General features: G+C 42.9%; 1 protein-coding gene across 1 annotated transcript in view; it reads left to right on the top strand.

Annotated features, from left to right (window-relative positions):
• The window catches only part of PCLO (piccolo presynaptic cytomatrix protein), a 288802-nt gene that overhangs the window by 129083 nt on the left and 134992 nt on the right, over positions 1-24727 (top strand). Inside the window, exons 4-5 of the mRNA XM_029077273.2 lie at positions 9940-10557; positions 19429-24379. Coding sequence (XP_028933106.1) covers positions 9940-10557; positions 19429-24379 — 5569 coding nt within the window. The remainder of the gene's footprint in view (positions 1-9939; positions 10558-19428; positions 24380-24727) is intronic.

Below are 24727 nucleotides of genomic sequence, written 5' to 3'. Positions count from 1 at the left end.
CTCTGTGTGTGTTTCCTCATCTTTAAATTGTGAATGAAGTACCTTTTCTGGAGACTGAGTCCTATGTGGGATAGGGACTTTGTCCAACCTGATTAACTTTTATCTATCCAAGTGTCTAGTACCTTAGCTTGGCAATTAGAGAAGCATTGTGGCTTTGTGGAAAGAGCATGGGCTTGGGAGTCAGAGGCCGTGGGTTCTAATCCTGACTCCACCACTTGTCTGCTGTGTGACCTTGGACAAGTCATTTAACTTCTCTGTGCCTCAGTTACCTCATCTGTAAGATGGGGATTAAGACATGGGACAACCTGATTACACTGTATCTACCCCAAGGCTTAGAACAGTGCTTGCACATAGTAAGCACTTGACAAATGCCATAATAATAATAATTTTTATTGAATAGGCATTTAATAAGTGTTAATAGTAGTAGTAGTAATGATGGTTCAGGGTTGGCTATAAAGATATGGGGGGGGGGGGGGCGGGACAGATAGAGAGTGGCAGTCTGAAAGGAGGAGCTAAAGAAGGAAGAGGAGAGGCACCAAAAACCCAAGATAGGTTCTGGACTCAGCTAATTATCTGATACTATGGGTTAACACATTCACACTGAAGGAATCTAAATTCCCAGGTCAGTGCCATCACTGTATTGAAACATTGGTCAGTGCCATCACTGTATTGAAACATTGCAGGGATGGCCATATGTGCCTTCCCAAACTCCCAAGATGACCACTACTTCAGACATTCAAGTTGGCTTCCTCACCAGAAACCTTATCAAGATGACTACCACCCAGGATCCCAGCCAACCTACTGGGACCTAACCACCCCTCACCTTCTGCTGCTTGTGGGCTAGACATCTTTTTTCAGGGAGATTCAGAGGGCAAGAGGGACATGCACTCAGCAAAGAAGACACACATAGAGGAAAAACATGAAGGCCGTAGCATCTAAGCAGTAGCAACATGTAGGAATCCTTGTACCAACTCAGAGGAAACATTCAAACAAGTTCAGTTTAGAGTGGAGCAGCAGCAATTGGAAAAGTGGAGACAACAGACACTGTCACTGCCAAGGCTGCCCAGAAATCTGGCTTCCTCTAGTTCCCAGAGGGCAGGTAAGCAACTGCAGCAGGGAGCTCAGATATGGATCTCTTCAGTTGATCTCTGCCAGAAGGGATGCCATAGAAAATCTGAGAAAAGAAACCCTTTGAAATTGCGGAAAGGGGCATACCTCATCCATGAGCTGAACAGACCCTACACCCTAAGAAATTAAAGATTACCGGAAAGTAACCTCAGTATTATTATATATGATTAATGAGTATTGTTATTTTAAGCGCTTTATAATATCAAATAACTATCTTCTTGTGGTATATAGTACTTTATCAAAGGACAATAGTATTCAGTTTCCTTAGAAGTACTTGATTGATGCAGAGCAAAATGAAATCAATGATAAATGTAATCCAATCTGTCTGACAGCTTTCCCTCTTATTGTACCTTTACTCTTTCTTTCAAACAAAGGTTGCTTTGCATTCAAGGCTAATTTCAGCCTAATTTCAGCATTTGGGGCCTTGTCCACTGATCCCCTTGATTGTCTTGTAAAATTTATTAAGGTCTTTTTTAGCTTTATCGAACAAAAAAATTCTTAATGTAAAGAGAGCAAGAGAAAGCATATCCACGACCTAATCTTTGATAGGGATTATGAAATCAATTGGCAATTAAAATAGATCCTCCTTAGGGAGAATTTATTGGTTTAAACCTTGGCTATTAGGAAAAGAAAAGTGATACCTGATTACTAATTATAATCAGCCTTAGGATCCCTTAGGGGAAAACTGATTCTTAAATGTGCAGAAAAGATTGTCAAGTTATAACTAGTGTGTACTTTGTTGGATTAGCAGCAGAGAAGTAGTGTGACCCTATCGAAAGCACAGGCCTGGGATTTAGAAGACTTGAGTTGATGATGGTGGTATTTGTTAAGCGTTTACTTGTGCTTGACACTGTTCTAAGAGCTGAGGTAGATACAAGGTAATCAGGTTGTCTCACATGGGGCTCACAGTCTCAATCCCTATTTTACAGATGAGGTAACTGAGTCACAGAGAAGTGAAGTGACTTGCTCAAAATCACACAGCTGGTAAGTGGCAGAGCCAGAATTAGAACCCATGACCTCTGAGTCCCCAGACCGTGCTCTTGCCACTAAGCCATCCCAGCTCTGCCTCTTGCCTGCCCTGTGACCTTTGGCAAGTCACTTCACTTCTGGACCTCAGTTTCCTTATCTACAAAATGGGGTTGAAATACCCTGTCCTTCATCCCCCTTAGACTTTGAGCCTTATGTGGGAAAGGGATTGTGTCTGACCTGATTACCTTGTATCTATCCCAGTGTTTAGGACAGTGCTTGGCCCATAATAAGTGCTTGACAAATATGATAATTATTATTACCAATGTAGTATTTACTCTCCGCCTCCTGTGTGTTGAGCATTACATTATAAAAGTATAAAGAGTGTTGCTTGTTGAAGTATGCACCCACTAATAGCAAAGAAGGATAATAACTTTCTGGGGTGGATTAATTGTAATCATGACTGATTAACCTTTTCTAACGTTACCTTCCTCTAACACTTTATGCTACTGTAAACGTAAAGGAATGTATAGATACATTAAAAATATTTATCTGTCTTAATAGAGACTCCTCTGATCCTGTTATTCAGCCAGAATAAATCTCCCCAGTCTGTGAGGTTTGACAATTTGTGAAAGCTACCATAATCTATTCTTGTGAGTCTGTATACTGAAGAGATTTGTAGCAGCCTTTTAAGCTGGTGGAATTTCCATTCAGGTGTGTTGTTCTAATAAATCTCCATCTTCCCAACTTAAAGGATCCTTTTATTAAAATAAGAACTTAAGGTCAGTGGGAAACGGTATTTTCCAGTTTTATGAAGTAAATTATGTGTATAAATTAAATCACTCTAATTAAAGAATTGACTGGAGTTGAAGTTATTCCTTTCACGTTTTTGACATAGTCTTCCATCAATTCAGGTGAGATTGATAGGTGTTGTGGTTATGGATATATTAAGGTGTGTGCGAGCATTTACGTCAGCATGTGCAAGTGGACTTGAATCTCATAATACTAATTTTTTCCCAAAATGCTGAAATGGTGAAACAAACATCTCATCAGGCATAGTAGATCATTGTATTCTTCTGCTGTAACCCATGGGTACCTCATCAGCTTGATATTCGTATAGCCAAAATTCATATATTAGTGTAGCTGTCACTATTGTCCAGTGTCCAGTTCTGGCAAGCATAAGGCAGGAAAATATTCCTTGACACATAGTAAACACTTAAATACCATAATAATAAAAATAATTTATTGAGCATCCACCGAGTGAAGAATGCTGTATTAAATGTTTGTAAAAGTACAACAGAAGCACAAGATGTGTCCTTGCCCGCAAGGAGCTCACACCCTAATGGGTGAGGCACTTATAAATATAAGGAAAGACATAAGAAGATTGAAAAAACTAAGTTTGGGCTCAGCCACTTGGAATTTTATACAAGTATACTAATGTTCTGAATTGGTTAAAGGATTGAAAGATGACTGGGTTGGACCTTAGAGACTACAAGATTTTAAGATTTTTAAGATTACAAGGTTTTTAAGGGGAGGGACAGGACCCCAAATTCTTGCTCTTCCTGTTCAAAGAAGAGTGACTGGTCACAATGAGACCAAGATAATGTAGTCTGAGCATCCTCTAGGTCACTGCTAGGATCTATCAGAATCCCTCAAAGCAGGGATTTTCGTACTTTGTTGAGATTCACCATTTGAAGCTGAACCAGTTCCCCTGGATCAGCCTCTAGACTATAAATTCTTATAAGGTGTCAGCTCTGTAATATAATGCTCTCCCAAGTATTTATAGTGCTGTGCACACAGAAGCGCTCAATAAATATGATTGATTGATCTTCAGATCCCGGAGCCCCTCTCTGGTCGCTTCCTTCACCCTTAATGTGGCATTGGAGGCACCAGTCCTCACCTCAACCAGCTATCATAGACTGAAATAAACTGCTTGGAGTGAGCTTTGGGGAAGCATCAAATAGCCTCTCCTTGTGACGCTAAGGGAAACTTTGGGATTATTTGGGATCCTTGAGCCCTGAGTTTGTGATGGTGGTGGTCTGGGATGAGGAATAGCAGGCAGTATGGACAATGCCTTATACTTTCTGTCAAGTTCTGAGGGGACTAACTATGTGTGAAAGGTTCAAGTTGTAATTGTCTTGCCCTATTAATAGGACTCAATCAGATTTATCTTGGTTAATTTTACATTATTACTTGTAGTAACTACTTTACATCCAGGGGAGGCTGAATAGGCCAAGGGCTTGTGATCTGACTAGAAAACACATTTGCAAATTGTCATTACTAACACTCTATCTGGAAATAAGATTACATAAAAGGCAGAGAGATGAGGGGTGACTCTTAAGGAGACCAGCTATCCCAAATTTAACAGGACCCTTTTCAGATCAGCCTGCCTAAAGAATGGAGAAATCATCATCTCTTACTTTGGAAGAAACTGGTCCCTGAGTGAAAGGAAGAGAGTCATTTGGTGATCTAAAGCATTTGGTGATCTAGCGGAAAGAGCACAGGGCTGGAAATCAGAGGGATCAGGGTTCTAAACCTGGCTCTTCCACTTACCTGCTGTGTGACCTTGGTCAAGCACATAATTTCTCCATGCCTTAATTCCCTCATCTGTAAAATGGAGATTGACTGTGAGCCCCAAGTGGGACATGGACTGTGTCCAACCAGATTACTTTGTATCTACCCCAGTCCTTAGAACAGTGCCTGGCAAATAGTAAGCACTTAATGAATACCATAAAAAAAAATAGAGGACCTGGGTTCTAATCCTAGCTCAGCCACTTAATAGCTGTTTGAGCTGGGGAAAGCCATATAACTTATCTGTACCTCATTTTCCTCATTTGCAAAATGGGGATTCCATTCCTGTTCTCCCTTCTACTATGAGCCCTATGTGGGACTTGCTTATATTTTATCAACCCCAGTGCTTAATACAGTGCTTGGAACATTCATTCATTCATTCAATAGTATTTATTGAGCACTTACTATGTGCAGAACACTGTACTAAGCGCTTGGAATGTATAAATCGGTAACAGATACAGTCCCTGCCCTTTGACGGGCTTACAGTCTAATCCGGGGAGACAGACAAGAACAATGGCAATAAATAGAATCAAGGGGAAGAACATCTCATTAAAACAATAGCAAATAAATAGAATCAAGGTGATGTACATCTCATTAACAAAATAAATAGGGTAATGAAGATATATACAGTTGAGCGGATGAGTAGAGTGCTGAGGGGATGGGATGGAAGATGGGGAGGAGCAGAGGGAAATGGGGGAGAAGAGGGTTTAGCTGCGGAGAGGTGAAGGGGGGGTAGAGGGAGCAGAGGGAAAAGGGGAGCTTAGTCTGGGAAGGCCTCTTGGAGGAGGTGAGCTTTAAGCATAGTAAAGGTTTTAACATACTAAGTGTTTTAACATAGTAAGGGTTTAACCAATATCACAGTTTGCAAGTGTCATGGCCACTTTCCTCTGACTTTACAGGGGCACAGCATTTGCTTGAGTCAAGTCTGGGCATTTCAGAGCCCCAAATGTTTTAATTCAGGAACATCATTATTAGCAGTATCAGAACTTGAGTCCCTTTTGTTTGGTCTCCTGTACTTAGTACTTGGGAACAAGCAACAGAGTAAAATCCCTAGATTGTAAGTTTGTTGTGGGCAGGGAACGTAACTCTGTGATATTGTACTCTCCCAAGTGCTTAGTACAGTGTTCTGCACATAGTAAGTGCTCAAATATAATTGGTTGATGGAGATGATTTTTTAAAATCCTTTACTGTATTCTTCATCGTCACTAAATAGCTCACAATGAATACCACTGAATGAATGAATGAATGACCAAAAACTTTAGAGATGGGTGAGGGAGTAATTCATCAAAAATTGGGCAACCAGGCTTTGTCCTTACTTCCCATAATCTCATGCATCTATTTCACAAATAGATATAACCAGATAAAGGTAGCATTTTGGAACCTAGGTCATTGTGAAACAACAAAAAACACAGTGGGGATATTCATCCCCAGGCTGTGAGAAGTAAATATACTTCTCTGTGATGGACACTGGTAAGACCCACTGGGAGGTTTTGCTCAAATCAATCGATCATTCAGTGGTATTTATTGAGTGATAACTATGTGCATAGCACTGTACTAAGATCTAGGGAGAGTACAATATAGCAGAGTTAGTAGACCCATTCCCTACCCACCAGGAACAGACTCGAAATGAAAAGGAAAACAAAATAATACTCTCAACTCAGAGGTAGTGTCACTACATCACCAAGTTGTAAATATATTCCTGACAGAACCCATTCCCTAAGGTGCTAATTTTCTTCTCTTCTGTGTTTCTTGGAACCAATTGTTATTTTTGCGTTAACATGAAATTCTATCTCTGGTATTCATTCTATTTCCAGAAAAGACTATTTTAATACTACTTTATAGTTAGATTAATTAGAATTCAATTTCATCTTTCTCTGGCACTGTTCACATAATTAAGCATTTTAAACAGGGGGAGAAGAATCCTCGCCCAAACAGTTAATGCAGTACCCTCAATAAATACCCCTAATTGATTGATTTAATTGATTGATAGATGTAGCAGGATGAGGGGAAAGCTGGAGAGCAGTTAATTCCACACTCGGGCATCCTGAAATCAGTTCAATACACTAAAAAAAAATTGCAGCCTCCCAGTAAGTCAGATCATAATAGTTCTTTTGTGAGGTTACTTGTTTTTATTGTTAACTTTCCTTTCCCACTAAGATAGACACTCCTTGAGGGGAGGGGGCATTGTCTCCAAGATCATGGTTCAAATCCTGGCTGTGCCACTTTTTGGCTGTCTGACCTTGGACAAGTCACTTCACTTTTCTGTGGTCAATTCCTTCTTCTGCAAAATGGGGAATATGACTGTGAATCCTGTGTGGGGCGGGGACTGTGTCCAATCCGATCATCTTTTATCTACCTCAGCATTTAGAATAGCGCCTGACATATAGTAAGATCTTAACAAATACCATCATTATTATGATTATTACATAATACAGTGCCAGGCATTCTGATAATGACAGCAGTTTCTATGTTTATTACATATTTCTTAAAACAGGATAAAATTTTGATGAACATTTTGAATGACTGCTTATAGAATACATGCACATGTATTTTTTTCCTGCCTTTATTTAGAAAGTAAATGATAGAGAGCAGTTGCTTGAGAAGCTGCTAGGCCTACTGGATAGAGCATGGGCCTTGGAGTCAGAAGGACTTGGGTTCTCATCTCAGTTTTGTCACTTGTCTGCTGAGTGACCTTGGGCAAGTTATTTAATTCCTCTGTGCCTCAGCTACCTAATTATAAAATGTGGATCAAGACTATGAACTCCAGGTGGGACATGCACTTCATCCATTCTGATTAGTTTGTATCTACCCCAGCGATTAGTTGAGTCCCTGTCACATAAATACCTCTTTTAAAAAAAATAGAGGGTTGCAATGTATAGAACATGACACCAGAAATTGTAGCTGGGGCAATAAGATTTTTTTTTTTAATCAATAGGAAGTACACTCACTTCTCCAAACCCATGGAAATCTGCATCATGGTTCATGTGCCTGGACCCTATGTCATGGATGTGTTTCTTCTGTCATTCGTTGCGTTCTGTCAAGGCAGGCACATGTCTGAAATTCATTCCTCACCAGCATTCTATTTAAAATGTGTAATGTAAAGTAGTGTTACGGAAGAACAGTGTATAAGGACAACCGAAAGCACCTGATTCTTTATTTCTAGTGACAACACTAATCCACAATATGCTGAAAGCATAAACTTGCAGTTGAGTTATGAGTACTTGTATCCAGATTTGCAATTTTGACAGGAGGTAAATAAATCAAAGGTCATTATCTTAAAATAAATTAGAGGAATTGGAAAGTATCTCATGCAAGTACAGTTTAAAGGTCAGGAAGAGAAACGGTCTTCCAAGTCAAGTTTAGAATCTATAGTCTACATATTATAAATACTATTCATGGAAGGTAAAGTATTCATTGGTGAAAACTGCTCAGTGCAGAGTAGTATTTATGGCCAGTTATGGATATCAGTTTTTGGTCTTGTCTTGTGAAAGTGTTCATTCTACAGTTTGTAAGTGGAAATTGGTGGCTTTTTTTATTTTGTTTTTCTTAATTATTCTTGGGAGGCTGTGGGTTGATTTTTTTTCAGATTGATGTTTTATAGGGAGAAAATGGCCTTTGAAAATTAATATCTTGGTTGATTATTCCATTAATGACAGAAATCTCTATGGGGCCTCCTATTAATGAAAGTTTGCAAGAAAATGGAGTTGAAATTAGTATTGCCAACCCCAACAGAACAGAACTGCTTTCCCTGAGAATCCCCATTTTCAGCGTCCCCATTGCTGCAGCCTTATAAAAGGCAGGCAAATGGATCCCTTCCTTAAAGTTTCATCAAGTTGCAGATAAGATCAACTGGTCTGAAACTGGAGGTTTTTCTTTAATGATGTTGTTTCTGTATCACAACTGTTAGGTTCTAGGAAACAAATTGCTTATTGATCCAGGAAAGCTTAGCTCGGGTTTTTATTTCCCCAAGAATTTTGGGTTTTTTTATTCTTTTTTTTGTGCTCACCCTAAGTGAGGAGATATATATCTATATAGATAGATATAGATAGTGCATTTTCATGGATTTAGCACCTGTCAGTTGATAGCATTAAGATTTTCCTTGATCAATTTTGGGGCAATTCAGTGTCATTTTATGCTCATTAATACCCTCCCTGAGTGCAGTAGGGTTGTGGTTTCCCATCCATGATACCAACATATATTTTATCCTAACTCCACTAAGAGCTTGCAGTGTTTATTCTTTTCCAAATTCCCTCAAGAGTCTTAAATGTAAGCAGTGATTTCTTTAATGCCATACTAGTTCTCAGAACATAATTTTTTGAACAAAAGACCTGCCTAATCGCACTCAAGGAGAAACATAAAAATATGGTAGATTGTTTTTCGTTCTAGATGTAATTTCATTACATTGTATGTTTATATATATATATATATATATATTGAATAGTATAATATATTTTGTGTGTGTGTGTGCGCGCAGCCATTGAGATGTCTAAAGACATGATGATTTATGACAAGAATGGCTATTAGAAGGAACATTTCAAATCCTTTGAAAGTAAGCAGCAGGAATTAGTGGAAACACCATGGGGAATCAGAGGACCTGGATTCTAATCCCAGCTCTGCCAAATGCTTGTTATGCGATCTTGGTCAAGTCACATAACTTATCTGTGTCTCAGTTCTCCTGTTCTTCCTCCTACTTAGACTGGGACAGAGACTATATCCACCCTAATTAACTTGTATCTACCCCAGTGCTTACAAGAGTGTTTGACACATAGTGGGTACCTAACAAATACCATAAAAAATGCAACTTTCTTTATTTCTAGTTGCCCTTTGTTGCCATATGCCAGATTGACTACTGACCATTTTTGTGACCATAGTGGTATTACTTATGTCATGGTATTTTGAAATGTTTTCATGTGAGAGGCTTCTGATCTTTTATAAGAATCATCTTCCCTTGGATATTTCTAATTTAAAATAACTTGGTAAGATTTGAGCATATACAAGTCTTAACTACTCTAGTAAACTAAGTTACCATTCCAAATAAGAATTTATAGAACTTTTAAACTGTTTGTCCTTATGCCAACTTGTGAATAGCCTCCTGTCTAGTTCAGGAACTGAGGAAAGGACTTTGTATGATGCTACATTTTCTCTTTATATGTATGGTTGATTTATTCATTTAGCATTATACATGTTTTTATACTAATTGCTTAATACTGTACTGAATAAATATCATTGATTGAGTGTAATTAATTTATGAAATGCTATTTGTTTTCTCTCCAGGTTGAAGAATGGCTCTGCTTAAACTGCCAGACCCAAAGAGCAATATCGGGGCAACTTGGCAAGGAGGACAAAATGCCACTATCACTACCATCCATCCCTGCCCAGCCAGTACCCAAATCACCTGCTGGTCCTCCAAGTGAGCCTCTTCTGACAGAGCAGCCTTTCCTGAAAATGCCAGTCCTGCCACCATATGCCGTAGAAACAAAGAAAGAACAAGAAGCCCAAAAGGAAGTTTTCAAAGTAGCACAAGAAGAAGTCACCAAAATACCTTCCCTTGAGAAACTAGGCTCTAAAGAAAACACAGATCAGAAACCAGAAAAAAGTAAACTGGAAAGAGATAAGATGGCAGACTCTGAAGACAAAAAGCCACCTTCACAGGAGGGGCAAAAGCAAGATATAAGTCAGCTTAAGGAACAAATTGTTGAAGAGAAGCCAAAAGACACAGGACCTCCTGAAAAGGAGGAAGTTGATAGACAACCACAGGTTAAAACTGAGGATTTACCCTCCGTAATTCCACAGTCTACATCCAAAGATGAAAAAACTCAACATGAAGAAACCCAGGCTCAAGGAACACCATTACAGAGATCTGATCAAGTTGAATTAGTCAAAGAGAAAACAGTAAGTATTTTATTTCCATAAAATGTGTTACCCTCAATTAGCTTGTGTGGTTTTACCACTACTGCATTTCTAAACATTCACACTGCCACTGATAGTGTGTAGAAAGGAAAGAAAATAATGAAAGGTTATTAATTTTCTAGGCCTCTTCCCTACACTCAATAAATATTACTGATAAAGAAGCAGAAGTAAATTTTGGGTACACTGGAAATCTGGATAATTTCAGAAAAATAAATGTGCACCTTTACCTTCAGCAAACCAGAGTCATTTCTTTGTTATCAAATCATAATTGTGCTTAACTTGATGAAGTTATGATACAAAGAGGAAGTTACAACACTGAATGTCCACACCCAGGACATTCAAAAGGAAAATAGACCTAAATCTAGCCAATTCTGGCCAATATCTGAATTGAAGTATGAACAATAATAATAATAATGCCTTTTGTTAAGCACTTACTATGTGCCAGGTACTTTACTAAATTCTGGGGAGGATACAAGGAAATCAGGTTGGACACAGTCCCTCTCCCATTTGGAGCTCATAGTGTCATTCCCCATTTTACAGATGAGGTAACTGAGCCACAGAGAAGTAAAGTCCCCCCTCCCTCTCCTTCCCCTCCTTTGAAGCCCATATCATTCGCCTCTACCACCCCCTCCAGATACTTGTCGCTGTCATCTGTTCTCCATTTACACTCACTCCCTCGGTGAACTCATTCGCTCTCACGGCTTTGACTACCATCTCTATGCAGATGACACGCAGATCTACGTCTCCGCCCCTGTCCTCTCCCCCTCCCTTCAGGCTCGCATCTCCTCCTGCCTCCAGGACGTCTCCACCTGGATGTCGGCCCGCCACCTAAAACTCAACATGAGCAAGACTGAGCTCCTCATCTTCCCTCCCAAACCCGGTCCTCTCCCAGACTTTTCTATCACCGTGGATGGCACGACCATCCTTCCCGTGTCTCGGGCCCACAATCTCGGTGTCATCCTTGACTCGTCTCTCTCATTCACCCCACACATCCTATCCGTTACCAAGACCTGCCGGTTTCACCTTTACAATATCACCAAGATCTGCCCTTTCCTCTCCACCCAAACGGCTACCTTACTGCTACAGGCTCTCGTTATATCCTGGCTAGACTACTGTGTCAGCCTTCTCTCTGACCTCCCTTCCTCCTCTCTCGCCCCTTCCAGTCTACTCTTCACTCCGCTGCCCGGCTCATCTTCCTGCAGAAACGATCTGGGCATGTCACTCCCCTTCTTAAACAACTCCAGTGGTTGCCTATCAACCTCCGCTCCAAACAAAAACTCCTCACTCTAGGCTTCAAGGCCTTCATCACCTTGCGCCTTCCTACCTCTCCTCCCTTCTCTCTTTCTACTGCCCACCCCGCACGCTCCGCTCCTCACCGTCCCTCGGTCTCGCCTATCCCGCCGTCGACCCCTGGGCCACGTCCTCCCGCGGTCCTGGAACGCCCTCCCTCCTCACCTCCGCCAAACTGATTCTCTTCCCCTCTTCAAAACCCTACTTAAAACTCACCTCCTCCCAGAGGCGTTCCCAGACTGAGCTCCTCTTCTCCCTCTACTCCCTCTACCACCTCCCTTCACCTCTCCGCAGCTAAAGCCTCTTTTCCCCCTTTCCCTCTGCTCCTCCCCCTCTCCCTTCCCATCCCCTCAGCACCGTACTCGTCTGCTCAACTGTATATATTTCCATTACCCTATTTATTTTGTTAATGAAATGTACATCGCCTTGATTCTATTTAGTTGCCATTGTTTTTACGAGATGTTCTTCCCTTCGACTCTATTTATTGCCATTGTTCTTGTCTGTCCATCTCCCCCGATTAGACCGTAAGCCCGTCAAACGGCAGGGACTGTCTCTATCTGTTGCCGACTTGTTCATTCCAAGCGCTTAGTACAGTGCTCTGCACATAGTAAGCGCTTAATAAATACTATTGAATGAATGAATGAATCTACCGCCCTCCTGGTCCCACCTCCGACTTCCTCAACCACCTTGACCCCTTTCTCACCTTCCTTCTCTCCTTCTCTCTGCCCACTCTGATCCTCGGAGACTTCAACATCCATATGGATGTACCCAATCACTCCTCTCTGCCTGCCCGCTATCCCTCCTCGACTCTGCCGACCTCCTCCTTCACCATACCGTGCCCACTCACCGACTTGGTCACACCCTCGATCTCGTCATCTCCTACCGCTGCACTATCTACTCCCTCACCAACTCTGAAATCCCTCTCTCTGACCATAACCTTCTCACCTGCCTCATCTCTCACACTCCCTCCCCCTGCAAATCTTCGCTACTGCCCCACAGACACCTCCGCTCTCTTGATCCCATCCGTCTTGCCAAAAGCATCTCTCCTCACCTTGCCGCCCTGTCCTCACTTCCCACTCTCGATGATCAGGTCTCCGCTCTCAACTCCACCCTCTCTACTCATCTCAACTCTCTCTCCCCACTTTCCCTCCGCCGCTCTCGCTCCATTAACCCATAGCACTGGATCACCTCCTCTATCCGCCTCCTACGCTCCTATGCTCGAGCTGCTGAGGGCTGCTGGCGAAAGTCCAAGCACCAAGCCGACCTCACACACTTCAAATTTATCCTTTCCTGCCTTAACTCTGCCCTCTCCTCCGCCAGGCAAAACTTCTTCTCCTCCCTCATCGACACCCATGCCCATCACCCCCGCCAATTGTTCCGGACCTTTAAGTCTCTCCTTAGGCCCCCTGTTCCTCCCCCTCCCCCATCTCTCACCCCCAATGATCTGGCCACCTACTTCATCACAAAAATCAACACAATCAGGTCTGAGCTCCCCAAAGTCACCCCTCTGCCTCTCCCCTCCCCCCACCAACCCTCTCCCCTACTTTTCCATCCTTCCCTGCAGTATCCTCAGAGGAGATCTCTTCCCTCCTCGCAAGTGCCACCCCCTCCACCTGCGCCTCGGACCCCATTGCCTCTCACCTTATTAAAAACATCGCCCCTGCCCTCCTCCCTTCCTTAACTTCTATTTTTAACCACTCAATCTCCAATGGCTCCTTCCCCTCTGCCTTCAAACATGCCCACGTCTCCCCCATCCTAAAAAACCTGCTCTTGACCCCACTTCCCCCTCCAGTTGTCGCCCTATCTCCCAACTACCCTTTCTTTCCAAAATCCTAGAACGAGTCGTCTACAATCGCTACTTAGAATTCCTTAACTCCCATTCTCTCCTGGACCCCCTCCAATCTGGCTTCCATCCCCTCCACTCTACCGAGACTGCTCTCTCTAAGGTCACCCATGACCTCCTTCTTGCCAAATCCAATGGCTCCTACTCCATTCTAATTCTCCTTGACCTCTCTGCTGCCTTTGACACTGTTGACCATCCCCTCCTCCTCCATACCTTATCTCACCTTGGCTTCACGGACTCCGTCCTCTCCTGGTTTTCCTCTTATCTCTCTGGCCGGTCATTCTCGGTCTCCTTAGCAGGCGCCTCCTCCCCCTCCCATCCTTTAACTGTTGGAGCTCCTCAAGGGTCAGTTCTTGGCCCTCTTCTGTTCTCCATTTACACTCACTCCCTTGGTGAACTCATTCGCTCTCACAGCTTTGACTACCATCTCTACGCAGATGACACGCAGATCTACATCTCCGCCCCTGTCCTCTCCCCCTCCCTCAGGCTCGCATCTCCTCCTGCCTCCCAGGATGTCTCCACCTGGATGTCGGCCCGCCACCTAAAACTCAACATGAGCAAGACTGAGCTCCTCATCTTCCCTCCCAAACCCGGTCCTCTCCCAGACTTCCCTATCACCGTGGATGGCACAACCATCCTTCCCATCTCTCGGGCCCGCAATCTCGGTGTCATCCTTGACTCGTCTCTCTTGTTCACCCCACACATCCTATCCGTTACCAAGACCTGCCGGTTTCACCTTTACAATATTGCCAGGATCCGCCCTTTCCTCTCCACCCAAACGGCTACCTTACTGCTACAGGCTCTCGTTATGTCCCGGCTAGACTACTGTGTCAGCCTTCTCTCTCATCTCCCTTCCTTCTCTCTCGCCCCGTTCCAGTCTATTCTTCACTCCGCTGCCCGGCTCATCTTCCTGCAGAAACGATCTGGGCATGTCACTCCCCTTCTTAAACACCTCCAGTGGTTGCCTATCAACCTCCGCTCCAAACAAAAACTCCTCACTCTAGGCTTCAAGGCTCTACATCACCTTGCCCCTTCCTACCTCTCCTCCCTTCTCTCTTTCTACTGCCCACCCCGCATGCTCTGCTCCTCTGCCACCCACCTCCTCACCATCCCTCGGTCTCGCCTATCCCGCCGTCGACCCCTGGGCCACGTCCTCCTGCGGTCCTGGAATGCCCTCCCTCCTCACCTCCGCCAAACTAATTCTCTTCCCCTCTTCAAAACCCTACTTAAAACTCACCTCCTCCAGGAAACCTGCCCAGACTGAGATCCCCTTCTCCCTCTACTCCCTCTACCACCCCTCCCTTCACCTCTCCGCAGTTTAACCCTCTTTTCCCCCCATTTCCCTCTGCTCCTCCCCCTCTCCCTTGCCATCCCCTCAGCACTGTACTCGTCTGCTCAACTGTATATATTTTCATTACCCTATTTATTTTGTTAATGAAATGTACATCGCCTTGATTCTATTTAGTTGCCATTGTTTTTATGAGATCTTCTTCCCCTTGACTTTATTTATTGCCATTGTTCTTGTCTGTCTGTCTTCCCCTATTAGACTGTAAGCCCGTCAAAGGGCAGGGACTGTCTCTATCTGTTGCTGACTTATTCATTCCAAGCGCTTAGTACAGTGCTCTGCACATAGTAAGCGCTCAATAAATACTATTGAATGAATGAATGAAGTGACTTGCCCAAGGTCACACGGCAGACAAGTGGAAGAGCCAGGATTAGAGCCCATGGTCAGGGAAAGGCGGGCAGGTGCACAGCAGAGAGCTGCCAAGAGAGAGAAGTTTGACCTGTCAGTATTCTGTTATAAAATTTTAGTTGCACCTGATAGGTAGGTGTAATTTTCCATCTCTGGCAGTTGAATAGGGCCTCTGGGAAATGTAGACAACCAGTCCCTTTGTTTCCTAGGTCAGAATAATAATAGTACTAGTATTTGTTAAACACTCACTGTGTGTCAAGCACTGTTTTAAGTGCTGGAATAGATGCAAGTTAATCAGTTCGGACATAGTCCCTATACCACGCGGGGCTCAGTCTAAATAGGATGGACAATGGGTATTGAATCCTCACTTTATAGTTCAGGAGACCGAGGAACGGACAAGTTAAGTGACTTGCCCAAGGTCACCCAGCAGGCCTCTGGCAGAGCAGGGATCAGAACTCTGGTCCTCTGACTCCCAGGCCCTTGCTCTTTTCTCTAGGCCACATCACTCCTGTAATGCTTTCATTTTCTTCCCTACAGTTAACTGGCCAGACCTAATTAGAGAGTTTGAAAAACAGTACTTTTCAAAAGGCTGGCTAGGTGACCATTTCCATCATCAATGCTTAAGATATGTGTTGACAACAAAAAGAGTAGTATTTATTTAGTGCCCACTGGATGCAATGTATTAAGTGCTTATCAATAGTGAAACAATTGATACTTTTGGCATATAGTGGCAACATCTTCCTCCCCTCTTCATTCTTTAGTACTGTAATATTTCACTAGCTATGCCCAAGTGTTACTTCAGTACAGTGCATTACTTTTGTCAGGTTTATCATTCAGATAAATATCCATTGCTGTTGTAACCTAGGATATATTTTCATTTGAAATATAGACAACTGGCCAGCTTTCAGCTTCTGAGTTAAGTTTTGTAATGTAAAAAATAAAATTAGTGGTTCCTTTTTTTATTTTCCAAGCTGCTATGTGGTGACAGTATGACCATTAAGAATGTATTTTATCAGGCGATATCTGATCAAAATATCAAAATTCAAGGTTTTAATGTTATTTCCTCCTTGAGCCATAACATTTAATTTTTCTGTTGTATGGTTTAATTTGATTTTGAGTGCTATCCTCTCCTACTTATTATATCAAGCCAATGTTCTAGGCCCATATTGCTCACTAAAAGGTAATTGAAATTCCTTCAGGTTTTGTTAATGATAATGATGGTATTAAACAATGTATGCTAAGCAAAGTCATAAGTGTTGAGTAGATGAAACGTAATCAGATCTGTTATCACTCAAAAATGTAGATGTACTTTTGTGGTGCCAGTTCTGTTATCCTGTTACCTGGAACTTGAGCTACTTGGAAACTGTAGAAATCAACAGTGCTTAATATTTCCTTACAAAAGCAATCCTGGATAACTCATTTTTTCCTGGGAAAATCTCCACCCTACAGCAAGGGTTGACTGGGATCAGAATAAGTTTTAAGTTCTGTTGGGGTTTGCCAGAGTTAGGTTATACTTCTTCCTGAGCTTTCCAACAGGGTCCAAGCAGAACTGTGTGGAGCACCACAGGCTAGACCAGAATCCAGGATTACATGCTGGGGGAGAATTTGATATAATATGAACTATTGAAAACTGTTTTTTAAAGTCTGCGATGTAAGGACAGTTAAAATACTATAATCAGAATTCCTATTCTCATGAATTATAAATTGAGTATGCAAATGAATATAATCACTAAATCCAGCTTCCATGAAGGAATGTGTAAAGTAATGACCATCAATTAGGTTGAAACTGATGCACCATCTTTTCTGTGTTTTTGGTAGCGTGCCCTCCGTTGTCAAGGGAAAGTGGAAATCTAATGTACAATTCTCAAAAAGGATTCCTTTTCATGTGGCAATGTTTCATTGTAACAGAGGCTGGATTTGATGCTGCAAGCTGAAAGTACAGGCCACATGTAGAGTCTCTATCAGGACACCAGACAGCCACAGCCTGAGAATTCTGGGGCTTGGGCCTCTTTCAGCTCGGCCGAAAGCTTCCTGGGAAGGGTAATGGGGGTGGGGGTGAAGGAGTTAAGCCAATATGCAGTCAACAGGTGTCCAGATACCTGATCCAGGCCCGATTCCTTTCCCTGCCTCATTCTAATTTCCCCTCTCCCACTGCTCCTGATTTACCCCTTGTCATCCTCATAATCAAGTAAAGCCCCTGAGCAGGTGTTGGATCCACTGTGACCACTAGGCTGTTTTGAGACTCTCTAGTGAGTCCTAGGAAAACTCCCCACCTGAGAGAGAGTCCTCACAGGCTTCCTAGATCCAGACCCTCCAGGCCACCTCCAGACGAGGGTCAGAGTGGCGCAAAGGTGCCACATTGGCTGAGATCACCAATCAGCCAAATGGTGAAATACTCCAGGGATGAATAAACATACAGAAGTGCTTCCATACTGAGTTATTGTGAAGCCTGTTCATAATCCATTTTGTATGTGTAGGGTCTGGAAACTCATGCTGATTGATAAATGAAAATGCCCTAACAAATTGGCAGGCCAAATCCCTTCCATGAGCCTTAAGTGGAAAATTAAAATAACCAAAATACTAAATCATTAAAATATGCTATACAATGTTTGTTTCGTTTCTGACATACATGGGGTGTGCAAATACAGCAAGGATCGGAAAATCCTCTTTTCCCATAAGAGCGTATTTGTGCAAATGTTGTTAATGATTAAACCAATGAAAATCAATTTTTATGAGAAAATTGGATTTGGATAAAAGTAAAATGGTTTTGCAGAATCTACATAAAACTCCAGCTTCTTGAATATGGTAGATTGAAGAGATATTCATGTAAACATATATTATGATTATTTCATAGTTGATGTATTGTAATAAACTGAATTCATGAGTTCAATCCAAAAATGGCCCTATTTTTCAAATCATGTGAGTCTACAAAGATATGATAAACCCTTAAAGTTAGGTATCTCATTGTCAAATATCTTAAACACATTTTAATTAAAGTTAATGTGAATCAATTGTAGTATCTATTTTTATTCTCAAAATGCTACAGTAGTTTTCTCAAACTATCATTTTTCCCCATTAAGAACAGACTAAGCTCCATAATTTTACCATCCAGGTAGAACAAGAAGAGGTCTCTTCTGTTCAGCATAGCTCAGTGGAAAGAGCACAGAGCTTGGGAGTCAGAGGTCATGGGTTCTAATCTCGACTCTGCCACTTGTCAGCTGTGTTACTTATGGGCAAGTAACTTAACTTCTCTGTGCCTCAGTTACCTCATCTGTAAAATGGGTATTAAGACTGTGAGCCCCATGTGGGACAACCTGATTACCCTGTATCTACCCCAGTGCTTAGAACAGTGCTCTGCACATAGTAAGCGCTTAACAAATACCAACATTATTATTATTATTATTTCTCTAATATGAGAATGGCCAATTGTCAGACATTTTTTACTTATGTTTCAGAGTTATTTGGAGCAGCATATGATGGGGTGACATGTACAAAATTCACCTCCAATGAACTACTCCTGGTAAAGTTCACTGGAAGTGTATTTTGTGGAATGATAGATGAAAGATGCAAGAAAAGAACTCAGAGTGAGGGAACAGGTTGCATGCTCTAGCACAGTTTCAGATTCTAAGTTTTAAATGTCAGAAAATGTTTGTTAAAAGGGAAATTCTACTAAAAAGCTAATTGCATGTATAATTAGCTAAGGTGATATACTAATTGAATTATTTTAAGAAAAACATTAATTTAGTGTTCGTAATAAAATGGCATCTTGTATTCAGTGCATGAGAGAATCAAAGTATGTTTGTGTGAAGTTGTTCTAAACATATTTAGAGAAAACTGAATCCGTCTTCATTTTAGCGTTAAAAAGTTTTAAAAGCTTTGCAAAATCATCTTTTCCCCTACCCAATTTGTAGCCTACTGACATTCATCACAATATAATACTCAAGTCTTTCTAAGTAATCTGAGGTCAGTGAAGATGATGAATTGGTTAGTTTAATAACATTAAGTTCTGATATATCTTTTTTTCCAGGAAAAGGAAGATGACAAATCAGAAGCTTCAAGTTCTCAGCAACAGAAAAGCCCTCAGGGGCTGAGTGATACAGGATATTCTTCCGATGGGATATCAAGTTCACTTGGTGAAATTCCAAGTCTTATCCCATGCGATGAAAAGGATTTCCTGAAGGGACTGAAAAAAGACTCTTTTTCCCAAGAGAGTAGTCCCTCTAGTCCCTCTGACCTGGCAAAGCTAGAAAGTACCGTGCTCTCCATCTTGGAAGCTCAAGCAAGTACATTTGTTAGTGAAAAACCTGAAAAGAAAGCAGACCTCTGTGGTGTGCTCATTGAGCCATCCAAAGAACTACAGAAGACAAAGTTATCACTAGGACCACTGGAATCCTTCAGTTCAGATGAAGAAGACCTTCAGGATGGTCAAGAACCCGGAGGAGCTCATGTCACAGAGGGCAAGCCGAGCACCCCTCTGAAGAGCCCCAAAGAAAGAACTGATTCGCAGGAGGAGGTGTCAGAAAAAAAGCAACGATATGATTCTGTGGAAGACAGCAGTGAAAGTGAAAATTCACCTGTTCCACAGAGGAAAAGAAGAGCTAGTGTTGGTTCATCAAGCAGTGACGAGTACAAGCAAGAAGACAGTCAAGGATCAGGGGATGATGAAGATTTTATTCGAAAACAGATCATAGAGATGAGTGCCGATGAAGATGCTTCAGGCTCAGAAGATGAAGAGTTCATTAGGAAGCAGCTCAAAGAAATTGGTGGTAGCCAGAAGAAGGAAGAAGCTAAAGCTAAGATAAAAGGCACAGCTGGGAAGCACAGGAGAATGACCAGGAAAAGTAGTGCGAGCTTTGATGATGATGCCGGAAGACGTCATTCCTGGCATGATGAAGATGATGAAACTTTCGATGAAAGCCCTGAACCAAAATATAGAGAGACCAAGAGTCAAGAGAGTGAAGAGCTCAGTGTTTCCGGAGGAGGAGGTCTTCGGCGGTTTAAAACGATTGAGCTCAACAGTACAATGGCTGTTAAGTATTCTGAGGAATTGGTGCAAAAGAAAGCCATTTTGTATTTTGATGAGGAACCAGAACTAGAGATGGAGAGTCTGACAGATTCACCCGAAGATAGGTCAAGGGGAGAAGGCTCTTCCAGCCTTCATGCCTCCAGTTTCACCCCTGGCACCTCTCCCACCTCCGTGTCATCCCTAGATGAGGACAGTGACAGCAGCCCCAGTCAGAAAAAGGGAGAAAGCAAGCAGCAGCGAAAGGCGAGGCACAGGACACATGGTCCCCTCCTTCCCACTATCGAAGATTCTTCTGAAGAAGAGGAGATGAGAGAGGAAGAAGAACTGTTAAAGGAGCAGGAGAAACAGCGGGAGCTAGAACAGCAACAAAGAAAGAGTTCAAGTAAGAAATCGAAGAAAGACAAAGATGAACTCCGGGCTCAGAGAAGACGAGAGAGGCCCAAAACCCCACCAAGTAATCTTTCCCCGATTGAGGATGCTTCTCCCACCGAAGAACTGCGCCAAGCAGCTGAAATGGAAGAGTTGCACCGATCCTCTTGTTCAGAATATTCGCCCAGCATAGAATCAGACCCGGAAGGATTTGAAATTAGCCCAGAGAAAATAATAGAAGTACAGAAAGTTTATAAATTGCCCACAGCTGTGTCTTTATATTCTCCCACAGATGAGCCATCTTTTACAGTTCTGAAAGAGGAAGGCAGTCAAAAGGCATTAAAAAGTGCCGAAGAGATGTATGAAGAAATGATGCATAAATCCCAGAAATCTAAAGCCATTGAGAAGGAAGACATTTTTGAAAAAGAACCCCTATATGGTGGCATGTTAATAGAAGATTATATTTATGAATCTTTAGTGGAGGACACCTATGATGGATCTGGAGAAGGTGGTCTGGTAGCAAGGCCGGAAGAGGAAAATGAATTTATTCAGCAAAGGAACAGGGAGAGGAAACTAAGGCTTCCAGAGCAGATTTATGAAGAATCTATGCAGAAAATTTCAGACCTACAAAAGGAATTCTATGATCTAGAGACTTTGCATTCCATCGTGCCTCAAGAAGACATTGTGTCTAGCTCTTACATCATACCTGAGAGCCACGAAATCATCGTTTTAGGTGGTATGGTACCTTCAACGAGTGAAGAAAAGCGGTTGTTAGATGCAGATGCCGCCTATGAGGAACTTATGAAACGGCAACAAATGCAATTGAGCCTAGAATCTAGTCCAGTTCAACCAGCTTCAGAGATGGAGGCAATCAAATCTGCCCTGGATTTAGACAAGATGCCCGATACGTCTTTGACATCGAGTATCCTTTCGGCAGCATCACTCACAGACTCCACCAGCAGCACTACGCTCTCTATACCAGATGTTAAAATAACTCAGCACTTTTCAGCAGAAGAAATAGAGAATGAATATGTAACCGATTACACCAGAGAAATTCAAGAGATCATTTCCCATGAATCTTCAATTTTGACTTACTCGGAGCAGTCCGAAAGTGCTGCTTCTGCACTACTGTCTGACACACCCTCTCTTACATCGTCTATTTCTTCCGTGTCTACTACAGATAGCTCCTCCCCCATTGCTGCTCAGGATACCATTGTTTCGGTGTATGCAGAGAGTGTGGACCAAGTTGCCCCATTGGGGGATTCTGAAGAGACTCCCTCTTTGTCTCATTTTCCAGTTCTCGGGATCAAGGATTCTGAAAAAGTAGTGTCAATGGATGAGTCCGCTCTGCTTCTCGTCAGAACAAGTGGTGATTCTACCGTGATTCCTTTGTCTCAAGGGGCCACTGGTGTCACCATGCCTGTGCCAATGAAACCTATGCCATTTATTTTGGATTCTGTTTCCGTTGATCCATTGGCATCTGAAATAGGTCCAGCAAGGAAACCGAAGGATGGAAATGGAATTTCTCTGGCAGCATACCAAGAAAAAAGCAGGGAGAATGGATCCCGTATGCCGAGAATCGGCTTAGCCGATTCGTTACTTGACCAAACACTTCCTTGTGCAGCACCAGCTGTAGTTAGGGAGCAACTACCCAGTATCCCCTCTGCAGCTGTACCTCGATTACCATCTCTGATTCCTTTAATTCCTCCTATTTCATCTAAAGTGGCTCCACTTTTGAGAAGTTCTTCTTTAGATTCACCCATCCCATCTCCTCTCCCTCCACCACCTCCACCGCCACCTCCTCCCCTTCCACCGATTTTACCAAAGCCAGCCATCTATCCAAAAAAGAAGCCACCAGCAATTATGACCCCAGTGACAATAACCACCACAGCTGTCTCTTCGGTTGCTAGTATTGTAACTATCGATGCCCCTCCCGTCCTGAAGAATAACGTCACCCATGTGACGAAGACATGCACCCCTTCCCCACCACCTGTTCCTCCAAAACCATCCTCGATTCCTTCAGGACTGGTGTTTACTCACAGACCTACTGAGGGAGCTAAACCACCAATTGCCCCCAAACCAGCAATTCCTCAACTTCCAGTCACTGCCCAGAGACCGGCAGAAATGCATCCCAAGCCGACAGCCTTGCCTTTCACTGCAAGCATGACACTCAATTTAGTTTCTTCAGCCGATTACAAGTTGCCCTCTCCCACCTCCCCGTTGTCTCCACACTCTAACAAGTCTTCGCCCAGGCTGTCCAAGTCATTGCAAGAGACCTATGTGGTTATCACACTGCCATCCGAACCCGGGACCCCAACTGATGTTCTCCCTGGTCAGGCCATTATCAGTTGGCCTGTTGTGTCACCTGCCAAGGAACTGGCTTCAACAGAACCTGTGTTTTCCATTGTTCCCTCAGTGACGCCAGTGGACAGCCTCCACTTGATCGATCACCAGGTCTATCCCTCAAGAGATTTAGATGGTCTTTCTGCTCTCTCAGTCACAGTACCATCTGTCTTTCAAGCAGCCCCAAGTTCTGAAATGCCCTTTGTAACGGCAGACATTACGAAAACAGTGGTTTCGGGCACTGATGGCACAACATCCACCACTGTTTTAGATAGTGTTTCTATAACCATTCCTACAGAGCCCCTGCCTGTAGAGAAACATAGATTTGATGATGTCATCGATCTCCGCACGCTATCGAAGATGGACGGGGAAAGAACCGACAGCTGCATGGATCTCTCTGCCTCTCCACTGGATGTGAGAAAGCAGACTACCTCCGGCAATGCATACGTTAGACAAGTGAGCGCTATCCAACCGGCTATAATAAATCTCAGTTCCACATTGCCAGTGGCCCCACCATCACCTTTGGTTCCTGAAAGCATTAAGGCTAAGCCTTGTACAACCAGTCCACAGTACAGTACAAGTACCGAAAGCCTCGTGGGTTTGGTACAGTCGACGTCAACACCTCTCCAGCTAACACCTAAACGTACCGAGCCTGCTTACAGGTTAACTAGCAGTCAGGTATTCTTTACACCAAAAGAGGAAGTGCCAATCAATTTATCCCTGGGTCCTTCGGCTCACACAGTCACCCGGTCTGCCATAGAACCCGTCTCTGCTGCTCCCATGGGTGTCACAAATGGCTGGGCAGATGTCTCCCCTCTGGATGGTGGAGCCGTGGATCTCAGCACCACAAAAACGCACCGCACGATGGTTACCATGGATGAGTCTACTAGGGGAGTCGTGACCACGGTGATAGAGGATGATGACAAGCCTGTCGATTTGACTGCAGGGAGAAAAGCTGTCTGCTGTGATGTGGTGTATAAGTTACCATTTGGAAGAAGCTGCACAGCTCAGCAGCCTGCAACGACGCTGCCAGAAGATCGCTTTGGTTACCGAGATGACCATTATCAATATGATCGATCCGGAGCATATGGTTCTAGAGGAATTGGGGGCATGAAGCCCTCCATGTCTGACACCAATTTGGCCGAGGCTGGACTTTTTATGTATAAAAGTAAGAATGCCTTTGACTATGCTGCAGGAATTGATGCAGCAGTTGATCTAACTTCTGGGAGAATAACCACAGGTCAGTATGACACAGCAGCAGACCTGTCTATAAAGTCTCATTATGATATCCCCCATCTCATTTCAGGATGAAAGATTTTAGTTTTTCCTCATCATTCCTTGGTTGTTTTCTGTTTTGGATGGTGTGGCAGCACATTTTGTTAACACAGGTGCATTTTTATTTCTCCGTTTCATACATATATAAATATATATATATATATGCACACACACATAACACTTCGGCCAAAGATACCTGCATGAGGCCTGCATGTTCAACACTGCTTTTTCTGCGCTTCTCAGTAGATTGAGCCTGAGGATTGCATGCAGTCATGCCCATTTTGTTCCTCAAGATGGTATATGGCTTTCAGAC

This window comes from Ornithorhynchus anatinus, chromosome 13 (assembly GCF_004115215.2).
Source record: "Ornithorhynchus anatinus isolate Pmale09 chromosome 13, mOrnAna1.pri.v4, whole genome shotgun sequence".
Classification (NCBI taxonomy): domain Eukaryota; kingdom Metazoa; phylum Chordata; class Mammalia; order Monotremata; family Ornithorhynchidae; genus Ornithorhynchus; species Ornithorhynchus anatinus.
This window is presented reverse-complemented; position numbering and strand designations above follow the sequence as displayed.